General features: G+C 48.5%; 1 protein-coding gene across 3 annotated transcripts in view; it reads left to right on the forward strand.

The window, feature by feature from the left end:
• bahcc1b (BAH domain and coiled-coil containing 1b) overlaps nucleotides 1-12,829 on the forward strand; it is a 62,329-nt gene that overhangs the window by 32,699 nt on the left and 16,801 nt on the right. For all 3 annotated transcript variants that reach the window (XM_076759704.1, XM_076759702.1, XM_076759703.1), the window contains exons 4-11: nucleotides 1,618-1,728; nucleotides 1,951-3,999; nucleotides 4,529-4,640; nucleotides 5,201-5,394; nucleotides 5,947-6,087; nucleotides 7,398-7,585; nucleotides 8,258-8,645; nucleotides 9,629-10,573. In XM_076759704.1, the coding sequence (XP_076615819.1) occupies nucleotides 1,618-1,728; nucleotides 1,951-3,999; nucleotides 4,529-4,640; nucleotides 5,201-5,394; nucleotides 5,947-6,087; nucleotides 7,398-7,585; nucleotides 8,258-8,645; nucleotides 9,629-10,573 (4,128 nt within the window). The remainder of the gene's footprint in view (nucleotides 1-1,617; nucleotides 1,729-1,950; nucleotides 4,000-4,528; nucleotides 4,641-5,200; nucleotides 5,395-5,946; nucleotides 6,088-7,397; nucleotides 7,586-8,257; nucleotides 8,646-9,628; nucleotides 10,574-12,829) is intronic.

Below are 12,829 nucleotides of genomic sequence, written 5' to 3' on the forward strand. Positions count from 1 at the left end.
CACACACACACACACACACACACGATCCTCGCCCGCTCGCTCTCCCTCTTCCACACCTGTCCTTGTTTTTTGTCCCCTCTCTCGTGTGCTCGCGCTCCTCTTCTTGCCTCCCTTTCCTCTTTCTTCTCATCTCATCCATCTCAAAGCTCACCACTTCCCTTTCACTTCCTCCTTCATCTTCCATCCCCCCTCTCAGACACACACACACACACACACACACACACACACACACACACACACACACACACTCCCCTCTCCATACACCTCACAGCAGCACCAGATTGGGGGCTTTTTATATTGACAGCCCTGTTCTTCTGGTGTCTCCTTTACTTTTACCGTCTTTACATCATTCGTTCAATCACTAACCTCCTCTGTCCCTTCTTCCCTTCCCTCCCTCCTTTCATTTTTTTCTCACTGTGTCCCTCTGCCGTCTTTGTTCCCCTCTTCTTCCTTGTCATCTCCCCTCCCTCCCACCCTCCCTCCTGAGTTTTATCACTCATCATTACCCAGGGGATTGGCTTTAGATGGCTGATAGAGCCTTTTGGCTAATTGTCGCCATTTAGATTCACTGGTTGTTAACCAGTCAGAGTAATCACACACACACACACTCACAAACACACACACACACACACACACACACACACACACACACACACACACACACAGTGTACATTCATGCATTTATATTGCAGCAGGAACACGCAGACACACTGAGTCCCACACACACATGCTGGGAGCAGTGAGGGGGTGTTGGTGGTTTTGCAGTGCGACTGTGGAATGCGTAGGATGAGTTTTTATGGAGTGCTGTTTACTTTGGCCACCACCGTTAAACTTTTAACGGCTGCCAATTAACGGGCCGGCAAGGACACTCTGTGGGGCATGAAACCAGCTGCTGGAGAACACACACACACACACACACACACACACACACACACACACAATCCAAGCCTTTTGGCCCCATAACGTGGAGCTGTGTGCCTCCTATGCATATGTGTTTGTGCACTTGTGTATGAGCTTGTGTGTATGTGCATGGGCCTGTGGTAATTTTGCTGCCCACCCCCCCCAATAGCCCCCCTCTCAACCACCACGACAACCCCACATACATACACACCCGTACCCAGCCTCACCCATCCACCCCCATCAACACAACCACCAAGACCTCCTCTATCCTACGATGCAGTTCAATGTCCTTGAAGACAAGGAACAGAGTGGAACGACCATTCACCTCCCAGTGACCTCCTGGGAGGACTGTGTGTGTGTGTTTTAAGGAGGGGGGTTTGCGAAGCTTCATACTATTTGTCTTGGGTTTGGGAAAGATGTGTTTTGTAGAAGAGCAAATTCCATCCAGTTAAATGCTGCAAACACTTGGCAGTAGCTGTCGGCTGTGGTTTTTGTCACCACTTTGTCCACTGTAAATAATGTCAACTCATGTGGCGTGTTTGTGCAAAAGTGCCTTTATGGTGAAAGTAGCACTAACTGGCCATATTTTTTCTGTGTTTTCCAAAATGGCCCCGTTTCATGATAGATTGTAGAGATAAACTGTTTGTTTAGAGGGCTGCTGAATGTCAACGCTGTGGAGAAACATCAATTCTTTCTCGCTCTCCCTCCCTCTGACAGGGTACCCCAGCTATTCAGGAAGTCTTGCTTCTCCTTTTCTCCCCATGAGTCCCCTGGATCACCACAGCAACGGTCTCTATGGACAGCACCGCTTCTATGAAACTCAAAAAGGTAGGTGTGTGTATGAATGTCATGAAAACATCGCTTTATATGTACATGCCAAAAATGCTTGATCAGCACTCACCACAGGAGTAAAAACAGCTGGTAACTCAGGGCATAGCGTTTGTCCAGATATCACAGAAACACGTTTTAATTTTAACAAAACTGTTTCACTTTGCAGCTATCATTTAGATTTCTCTAGATTTCTAGATTTTAAATCTCCTCTCTTTCCAGATCACTTCTATCTGAGAGGCCTTCCTCCCCAGCCCCCTCTGCTCTCCACCACTCACGGCCTTCCTCCGCTGTCCAGGACCGCCCCGGGCCATCCACTCGGCTCTTGCAGCCGAGATACAGACAGTGGGGGAGGAGGAGGTGGGAAGAGCACCAAGGATGCGGGTGAGAAAGGGGTTTCATCTGTGTCAAAAATGAAGGAGCGATCAAGCAGCAAGGAACGGCACCACGAGAGCAAAGACAAACAACATCAGCTTCATCAGCACCATCCTCATCAGACGAACCCTGCCGCCACTCCATCCGGCCACCACCAACAAGCTTACCCCCACCCCCACCATGCCCTCCTTCCTCACCTCACACCGCAGGGCAGGGAGGAGGACCACAGACACTCTTTGGAGCGGCAGAAGGAGTACAGAGACAGTGACTCAGGCACTCAGGAGACAAAACAGATGAGTGCCTGTAAACTGTCCAGTGGTTCGGTAGCAGAGACTGGCACTGGAGGAAAGGGGGGAGCACTGAGCAGCTGCAGTGGTGGTGGGGTGGGTAGACCTCTATCTGGAGGTGGCAGGCGGTGCTCCAAGGATGGACCCATAAATGGGGAGATGAGGATCAGCGAATCCTCAGCCTCTCCCAGTGAATGTATGAGAAGAGGTGCGGCTGCAGTGACAGCCATCTTGGCACCTCCAACACCCCACTCTGTGGCCTCCTACTCCATGCCTCCTCCTCCGCCTCCACCGCCTCCTCCTCATGCCTTGCACATGGGCTCCACAGTGGCAGGAGGGTGGCTACACCATGCACACCATCCTCATCCTGAATTTTACTGTCCCCCAGCGCCTCTTACACTGACACCCTCCAAAGATCCAGCATCCACTCCTGGAGGGTCTGGCAGGGAGGCCAAAGTGATTGGCCCAACCTTTGTGCCCTCAGTTGGGCCACTGGGAGACCTGGCAGTCACTGACTGTCGTGGAGCAGGAGGAGGTGGTAGAAAGGGAGAGGACAAGACTGGAGAAGGATCTTACGAAAGTTCCTCTCATCACCTCAGCCGACTTAGCAGTTGCCAGAAGAAGGACAAATCCCAGCCACACCAGCAACAGCTTGGATACGGCAAGGCTGACAAACCTCCTGACTGGAGCCACCAGACGCAGCAGTTCCACAAACCCAGCTCCAACGTGAACTCTCAGCCTGAGCTGCGGTCCTGCAGCTTGGAAACATCTTCATCCCTCAGAGATGTAGATGCTGTGGACGAGGTTTACCGTCCTTCACTCCCACTTGATGGCCAGACCACACATCCCGTAGCTGGACAGGGCACACCCAAGACAGGCCCAGACACCAGCACTCCTCCCTTCAGGGACTGCTCCCACTCTGGTCCACATCTTGATGGGAGGGTGGGGTCCGGGGCTCACAGGGAGGGACAAAAGGTTGCCAGGATACGGCATCAGCAGCACAGCAGCCATGGAGCAACTGCAGAAGAGAGGGGAAGAGATGGAGGTCAAACAGCATCTTCCTGGGGGGCTCGGGGGGGCTACCAAGAGGACCAGAGAAAAGGCCCCGATCATACATCAGTTGGTAATGGTGAAGTAAGAGGGCTCAGCACCAGAGCTCCAAACAGTGACCACAACCAGCCCCATTCTCAGCCACCTCCACCTCTGTCCCGCTCCGCTTCGCTCACCAGTGAGGGTGAGGGCAGTGCCATGAAGAACTTAATGAATTACAGCTGCCAGCAACCTTTGCTGCTGCCACAGCGGGGCCCTTTTGGAGGTCTGGGCTGCCTCAAGCAAGGTGGAGAGAGATCAGAGAAGGTGGACAGAGGAGGAGCCAAGAGCAACACCTCCCTGCAAGACCCTCCCAAACAATCACTCCCTCCTCGCAGAGGCTCCACTAATGAGGGAGAGAGGAGTGACAGAGGTGGGAAAGAGGCGGGGGATGCAGGTGAGGGGGAGGTGCGACAGCCTCCGGTGGGTATTGCGGTTGCAGTAGCCAGGCCCCCCCATCGTTCCCCAGACAACACCCCTGGACACAGCCGACAGGGCAGGGTGCTGCCCAGCATGAAAGGTCAGGCATCATTTATGCTCCTTGCTCTGAAAGTCAATTCATTTTTGGGCTCTAAACTGCATCAAGTGAAAAATCCATGATTTAACAGCTAATGATGTTGCAAAGCATCTCACATTTCTTGGTCCCTTTTGACGTTTACTGGGGGATCATTTCTGTGATTAAGTGACCAAATTTTGCAGAGAAGCTTTAAGCATGTCAGGCTCTTAAACTTAAATTGCAAAGATGTATATCTGCATGGCCAGTGGATGTTAAAGGCCTCGAAGCAAATGTAGATCATAGGCATATTGAGGATTATTAGGTATGGAAGAGGGGTACAATATCTGGCATACAATGAGCATCACAATATGGCATTATGTAAATGAGTATCTGCATGTAGATAGAAACAGCAACAGAAAAACATTTTAGGATGTGGCTAGAATGCCCTCAGCCTTTTCAGAAGTACGGGTGTTTGAAACATTGCCATCTCATGACATTTTTGATTCGTGCCTGACAGTTGCTGTAAGCATGTTGCTTTGGTTTACAAATTCAGGGGTGTCGCGCCCTATGTATCCTCTTGGTCGGGAGGCAGAGGAGAGGAAGAGGATGACTGAGGAACAGATTAGCCTTCATCACCTGGACAGAGACAGAGAAATGATCATCAGGTACACTTAAAGTCACAAACACCAACACATGTGCACATACACTCAGAGACACACACACAAGGTAGCATCTTTTCATTTTTCCTCTCATCTGATAAGCTGCACTTCTTTTATTCTCTCGGCTTCTCTCTCCCAGTCTGAGGCTGTGCTTCTCTTTTCTCTCATCCCCTCACTCCATTTACTCTTCTCACCCTTTGATGTGGTATTTCTGTTCCCCCTACACTCTCTCTCCTCCCCCCTCTCGCTCTCTTCTTCTCAGAGATGAGATGTGGTGCATTAATGTTATGGGGACTAATACGGATGTCTCTGAAGTATCAGACTCTTATTATGTAGTCATATTAAGGGAAGAAAACATATAATGAGAACTCATAGACCAGGTACAAGATGATGGCTCTTCCTGTTGCCGTCATATTTCCTTTTCTTGATGATTATAATGGTGGTAGTGGTAATGAAGGCTACAAGGATGAAGATAACGATCATAATGATGGTGACGATGATGATGATGACAAAACGAGGGATAATCAAGATAATGACAAACTTCATCCCGCCTACCGTCACGACAGGGAAAACAAGGATCGTGTGGAGTTTGCCAGGATCCACCCTTCTAGTAGTTGCCATGGTGACCTGACCTCTCACCTCTTGGTTCCCGGAGGGGCCAGTCAGTTAGGGGCGGACCCCGCTGCTCATGCTCACCCGGCTCATCACCACTGGATGCAAAGGACGGGAAGTCCCTCCCTCTGGATGGGGCATTCGTACAGTGAGTAGAGTGGAACCTGCACCTTTTGTCAGTGTACCAAGATTAATATGTCTCCTATTGTTTTATTAGTCAGTCAGTTTGGGTGGTATGTGAAAGGTTCACATTGATAAATGCTGTTATTCTATTTATTTTTTTATTTTTTTATTTTGGGGGGGGGTTCTTTTGTTCAACCATGGTGCCATTGCTACTGACGTTGAATACAGAGGACTTTTATTTATTTCTTGGAAAAGTTTTCTTGAAGTGTTTCGAACAGTAAATGTAAAAACCTTTACTGTCACACTGAACAGAGCAAACATACTTAAAGGAACAAAACTAATTTCGAGGGTTCAATCTTTGATGAAGACATGCAAAGGTTAAGACTGGTTGCTTTTTCAATTAATGGCATTTTATTGAAATTCCACATTAGTCCTGCTCCTCAACACAGGCACCTCTTTCTTTATAGACTGCAACCCAAGATTTACCCACTGAGCACAACACTATCTTTTTGGAGCAGTAAACTAAGTATTAATATGTTGCTCTCATTCAGCTGTTATGTGTATATCTTTATTCCAGGTCTGAGCCACGTGGGAATGAGCCCCGGCTTCCCACCAGGTCTGCCCAGCCCTCTGCAGCCCGTCTTGGGGTCGCTCACCCAAGACCCTAACTCGCCACTGGTGGTTCTTCCTACAGAACCCGGGCCTCATCATCACCTTGGTAGACTAAGCATCTTTTTACATCATACACACACCAAATACACGTACACACAAAACCAGCAGAGCTCATATTCATTGCTGTCTACCCATACTTGCTGCCCCCCCCACCCCCCGCACCACCTCCCCCCTTCCCTCCATTTGTACCGTCAGAGCTGCTGCCATTTCTCTCCCAGAGTTTTAGTATCATTGGCTAATCATAATATAATGCTCAACTAAGTCCCTGTGTCAGTGGGACCATGTTTTATAGCTTTGTTAATGGGAGCAGCTATTCCATTGCCCCCCTCTGCATGTGCCCAGCATTATGCAAACCATTTTAACTGGCGTTCATCTCTTTTGTAGTGGAGCGCTGGTGTGTTTGGACTACACTTCGTGTGTGTACGTGTGTGCATGTGAATGGGCATCTAAAGTTGGTTGTGTTCATGTCTGGAACAACATGAGACATTGCTCAGTGTTAAGGGTTGTATTGTACATCTCAGCCATTGCTAGACAGAGAAAAGAGTGTGTGTGTGTGTGTGTGTGTGTGTGTGTGTGTGTGTGTGTGTGTGTGTGCATGTGTGCGTGTGTGTGTGCGTGTGTGCGTGTGTGTGTGTGTGTGTGTCTGCTTTGCAAACAGGCTGTGAAATTTAATTATCTCCCGCCTCCCTAGCCTCGCTCCGTGGGAGTTCCTGCAGAGAGGGGAAGTGCATCCACTGAACCCTTCCCCTGGGAAACATTAGCCCACTCAGGCTAATCTCACAGAACAAAGGTTCCCAGCGACAAGGCAGCCAAGGAGGGATGTGTGTGTGTGTGTGTGTGTGTGTGTGTGTGTGTGTGTGTGTGTGTGTGTGTGTGTCTACATGCACATGTGTGTATCTCAATTCATATGTGGCTAGGGCAGGAAATAAAATGTGTGTTTCCCTTCAGAGGAAAATAAAATATAGAAAGTAGAACAAGTAAAAGAAGGTGGATGGAAGATGTGGAGCATGCATTCAGAATTCATTGATTGTGCCTGAGACCAACATACATCTCATATAGGTCAAAGTAGTTACGTTTTCAACTAAGATGGCCAAACTCCTCTGCAATCCCACATATTCCAAAGGGCAGTTCAAGGGTCCATTGACACAGTTTCTCTCTTCATGTCTTGCTTGGATGCTGCAGGCATGAAAATATATTTTTACTGACCGCTTATTTATTCAGCAATTTGTGCAGGTTTGCCAGTAGGGATGTCTTGCTTTGTTCTGTTTTTGTTGCATATTTCTGTTCTTCAATTCAAACAAAATGCTAAAAACCATCTCTTATTTCTCATCTGTCTCTTTCTGTTTCCTACCCCAGATGTTCTGGAGCAGTCAGGCCTGTGGCCCCCCGTGTACGGAGGCAGAGGCCCTCCTTCTCACCTGCAGCACCACCCTGTCTACTCCCGCTCCTCATTCCTACGGCAACAGGACCTGTACGCCCTGCAGCATCAGCACCAGCAGCAGCAGCGAGCCATAGAGCACATGCAGCGGCACTCCTTAGGACAGGTAGAACTAATACTAATATAACCCACACACATTTGAAGAGAGGTTGCATTTTAGCCCAAGCATGTAAAATGCTGTTGACTTATTATTGTGAAACTGTGGGGAAATGAGAATTAGGAAGTGTGGAAATATTGTGAACTCATGCAAAGTTTCATCTTCCTCCTTTGAGTAGTCATGACTGAAATGCAGCACCACAATTTGTTAGAAGGTCTCTCAGCACAGATATCCTGATTTCTCAACAGTGAAAGAAAAAATCACACTCAGCAATAATCGTCTGCATCAATGACTTTTTTTGGCAAAAGGTTTTATTGGGGCGTTGTGTTGCCTGTTGCTTCTGCACTTTCACACTGCCAGATCATTTGGCAATCAAACAATGAGGCTGACACTGATTTTTTTTTGTCATGGCTTTTCTTTCAGTTTTTTCTTTTTTGTTGTTGTTTTTTAGATATTTGTGTGTATGTGTTTAATTACCCCTTGTCCTATTTATTCAAAGCAAATGACTGCATCTCCTGCTTGAGATATAATGTATCAGGATGAAGATTTTAGTTTTAGTCTAGACAATGTATCAATGTTGAAATATATTAATTTATATGAAACAGTATTTATTTATTTGTTTACTTGTTTTAAAAGTTTGAGCATCATTCTTTAAGAAACTATTTTCTACCCTTTTTGCAGAGAAAACACGAGGAGCATGCTATTACTATAGAGGACTCTCCTCATGAATCTTCCGCATCCAGAACTCCCTCCTCTTCTTCTTCCTCTTCTGCATCCACCACCTCCTCACATGTGGCCAAACCCTTCTCTCACACCCCTCCTCCACCCAAGACACCCACGCCGTCTCCGGGGATGTGTCCCAGCAGCCGTCAGTCACCTTGCTACCACTCCCCGTCCAGGCGGCCGCACCCGCCGAACCCTCTGACCCCGGCGCCGAGCCCGGCAGCAGCAGCACCCCGCTCCCCAGCACTCAGCCCTGCACCTTCACACCTCTCTAAAGGGCTGGAAAGGGCCAGTGACAGAGGAGAAGGACAGCCACCTCAGGACTACCCACAATCCCTAGAGCCAGGTGAGTGTGGAGACATTTGGGCTGGTTAATGAATGCAACAACCGAATGTAAAGATGAACTTTACCAGTAGGTTGTACAGTCAGGTAACGAAACTATATACAGCAAACGGGAGAGAGAGAGTAAGAGGCAAGGCAAGACAGACATAGAGACACATAGAGTGAGAGGAAAAAAGAGAGGGAGGGAGGTGGAGGGTGCTGCTGCAGAAATGTAGCACTGGTCTTTGAAGCGTGGTATTCTTTTGATTTTGCAGAAATTGTTTGAAGCATGGCTGATCCCTTGCTCTGTGTGTCCTTGAGTGAGTGTGGTGTGTGTGCATTTTTTCCTGTGCAAGCTAAAGAGGGACAGCAGGCAGGTCAGCCATTAAGGTCAGAGAAAGCATATGGGCACTCAGTGTGTGTATGTGTGACCTGCCAGCATGCATGTGTGTGTCTGAGCTCGCATGTGTGTCACAAGAGGAAGGTCAGTGAAATCTTCAGACAGAGCCTCCTTATCCTTCAGGGGTCCTTGAGAAGTAAAGGCGGAAGGATACGCATTCATCTGGCTGTGTTGTCAGGGGGCGGAGGGATACCATCAATAATAAGAGCGCAGGGGTGACAGGGCCGGCGCTGCAATCACAGGAAAACGGCAGGGTGTCATCAATATCCTACATAGATCTCTACACTCACTCACAGTCCACACACACACACACACACACACACACACACACACACACACACTGTATACATTATATACACTACTGTACACTCACACATGTGCACACACACTCCCTGTGTTTTCTGCACCCTGCTGTCAGTGTGTTATGCCAACTGTAATCACGTGCTTCATCCTGTCTGCCTGAAGAGAACAGCAAAAGGCCTAACTTAAAGATGGATTAAAGATGGAGATTTTAGATTTTCTGGAGATGCTTGTAAACAAATTTTATGCAGAATTTGTCAGAGTTTTATGTCAGAAGACTTATCCACTATTTGCTCCCTTTCCACCAGACCTACCACCTGTTTACACCTACCCTCCAATCACCATGGGTTACAAGGCCGGGCCCTCGCCTCCTGAAGCCCGACTGGCTGAACAAGCCACGGTGGAGGCGGAGCCAGCACAGCCCGACTCCAAGTCCCTCCCACGTCCATGCCACATTCAGCCTCTCGCTGAAGAAGAGGAGAGGAGGGAGGAAGAGGCTGAGAGAGACTGTGAAGTGGTGGCTTCCCAAAGTGGAGTTGCAGAGGAAGAGAAGGAAGAAAGGAGGGTGGAAGCGAAAGGATGCTCCGTCTCCGAGCCCGAGAGCGAGATTTCTGGATTGCCGCCATGCCTGTCCCCAGCTCCGGTCCCAGATTCAGCCTGCCTGGCCACAGGCAAAGCCCTAAAAGTAGAGCTCTCTCTGGGCTGCCTGGGCCAGAAGGCCAGCCTGGAGGAGCCCCAACTATCCAAAGAGCAGGAGGATGACAGGGAACATAGAAAAGAGGACATGGAGGAGGATGAGCGAGACAAAATGGGGCCTGCACCAACAGAATGTACTGTCTCTGTGCCTATAGAGCTTGGAGAGGAGGAGAAGGAGGAGGTGGAGGAGGATGAGGACAAAGATACACAGAATGTAGAGGTGGTTGAGGATGAGGAGGAAGAGGAGGGGAGTCGGCTGAGTCCAGGCCAGAACCTGATGGAATTAGCATGTAGCTCTCCTGCTTCTTCTCCGTCCTCTGACCCCACCCTCCCTCCCACGGGGAGCACAGCAGCTCAGCTCCAAGGAGCCTACATGTGGAGCCTGGAGCTCCTTATCGCCGCGGCTCTGTGCGCCACCAGAGATGCCTTGTACCCACCAGTACCTGCTGTCCAGGACCTGAGCCCACCGCCCCACCACGGCATGGAGATACTGGGAGAACTTGCCGAGCTGGAGATCCAGCAGAGGAGCAGGGAGAGCAAAGAGAAAGACAGTGAAGGTGAGTTCATTTGAAAATGCTTTTTTCATCTGCTGTGGGCATTTTTGGCCACTTAAAAACCTTAGAAACCTTCAAAAGTTCACAAAATACCTGTGAAATGAAACCAGAAATGTAGCAATGTTGCCAATAATTGTGTGTATCCTTTTTTAAATACACACCGTATATAACTGACATTGCCTTGTCACAGTGAAAAGGACCAAAATGTCACTGAAAATCACATCAAGAGAAAAAAAAAACATATCCCACTTCTTTCTTGTTCACACAAACACACACACTTACAAAAGGGTCTGGGAGATGTGTGCAAACCAGATGTGGGGCCATCAACTCACTAACACACTAACCACACACTCACACACAGACACACAAGTTTCCACTAACTGTCCTGCTTCCTTCCTCAGCTCGAACTCTCTGTTCTTGCCCGTAGACCATAGGGTGTGTGTGCGTGTGTGTGCATGTGTGTGAGTGTGTGTTTAGGGGGGACACAGATGGACAAACAAGCTGGGCTTCAGACACAAGCCAGGACACGCACACACACACACACACACACACACACACACACACACACACACACACACACACTGCCCAGTGTGTCCCCCAGGCTCTGGCGTCTTGCTTTGCTAATTAGACCCTTTCCTTTAAAACACTTCTCCTGTAAGCGCTCCTATTTTCCTCTCGTCCCTCTGAGAGAAAGTGTTTTTATTTATGCCAGCATCTGTGTGTGTGCGTATGTTTGCCTGTATTTGTGTGTACGCGTGCACGGCGGCCAGTGTGTGTGTGTGTGTGTGTGTGTGTGTGTAAGCTGTTAAGTAATCCCAGATGAATCCCTGCTCTCCTCCATCACAGTCTATGTGTCTCTCCACCAGGCTGCCTGCTCCCTGCCTGCGCCTCCTCCCGCCTCTCCTCCTCCCCTCTTTGTTATTTTTTCCCCCTCACCTGCTTCTTCTTTTTTCTTTTTTTTCTTTTTTTTATTAAACCAATGTAATCTTGTGTGTAAATCCTGCCTCTGCAAGCCTTGTTGACGGAATTAATAAGTGTAAAAATCATAAGTCGCTCTGCAGCTGTCTGTGCGTGTGTGTGTGTGAGATACAGAGTGTGTGAGTGTGCATTTGTTTACATGTGCGTGCACGTGGTTAGCATGCGTAATAGGTGTGAAATCAATAAGTCCTGTCGTGGCGTGGAAAACGCTCTCCAAATTGCAACACATTTATTTAAAACCCGCTCTGGCCTTGCTGCATGGAATGTTATTAATACCGCTGATGGCGTTTTTGTCATCCTGAATGTGTTTGGGAGATGAAACCGATCCCAGACAGATGCATTTATGCCGCTCCTTGACGCGGAAGGATATCTCAGCCGTTCCCTGGAGATCGCAATTACAGATTAAGGAATCAAGAGAGACTTTCCCCTCCAGTATAAATTAGCACCATTACTTCTATTTACACATAGACAGAGGAGCTGTTTGTGTCATACCTTCCTTTATTCATTCACATTTCCTTTATATTGAAATTTCAGCTCAATAAAGTTGCTTAATGGCTTCTATTGATGACTAGGCCCATATCAACTGTAATGGTTTTTAATTTTCCTCCACTGTTTTTGTTTTTCCCCTTGAAATCCCCTGCGCTGCCTCTTATTACACCCCTCAGCTCCCTTTAGGGACACAGTATGGGGTTATTACTGTGCAAAGATGCGTGTGTGAGTGTGTGGTATACTGTGGGCGGAAGGCGTCTATCGATTGTGGCCATCCTCCAGGATACCAAACTAGGCGTGGTGATGTCAGCGGTGATGTCATCCTGTCAGGGTAATCGGAGCGTGCCATTGGCTCGGAGGTCTGACAGATGAGATGGCATTGACCTCTGCGCGCCGGGACAGGACAAAGCCGCATCCCTCAGCTCCTTTTCTCTCTGTCTCTCTCTCTCTGTGAGGACTTACCTGTCGTTCTCACATCCGTTTGTTCTTTCCCATTGCATGCGCTCTCCTTTTTTTTTTTTATCACACTTCACAGATGAAAACTCCATCCTTCCTGTCCTCTTCTCTCTCCTCTGTTTACCACCTTTCTGTCTCCATCTCCCACTCACACACACAGGTTTTAATAATGTCAGATGTCAGTGAATAGGCCTTGCAGCTCCAGTGCACAGACTGTGAGTGATCCAGTAAAACCTCTCCTCTCTTCCTCTCTCCTTTCCTGTCCTCTTCTCTCCTGGAAGGGGAAATTGGATTCTGTCCATGTCCATAATGAGGAGATGTAGGAGAATAAATAGA

The sequence above is a fragment of the Chaetodon auriga genome, chromosome 20, assembly GCF_051107435.1.
Source record: "Chaetodon auriga isolate fChaAug3 chromosome 20, fChaAug3.hap1, whole genome shotgun sequence".
NCBI lineage: Eukaryota > Metazoa > Chordata > Actinopteri > Chaetodontiformes > Chaetodontidae > Chaetodon > Chaetodon auriga.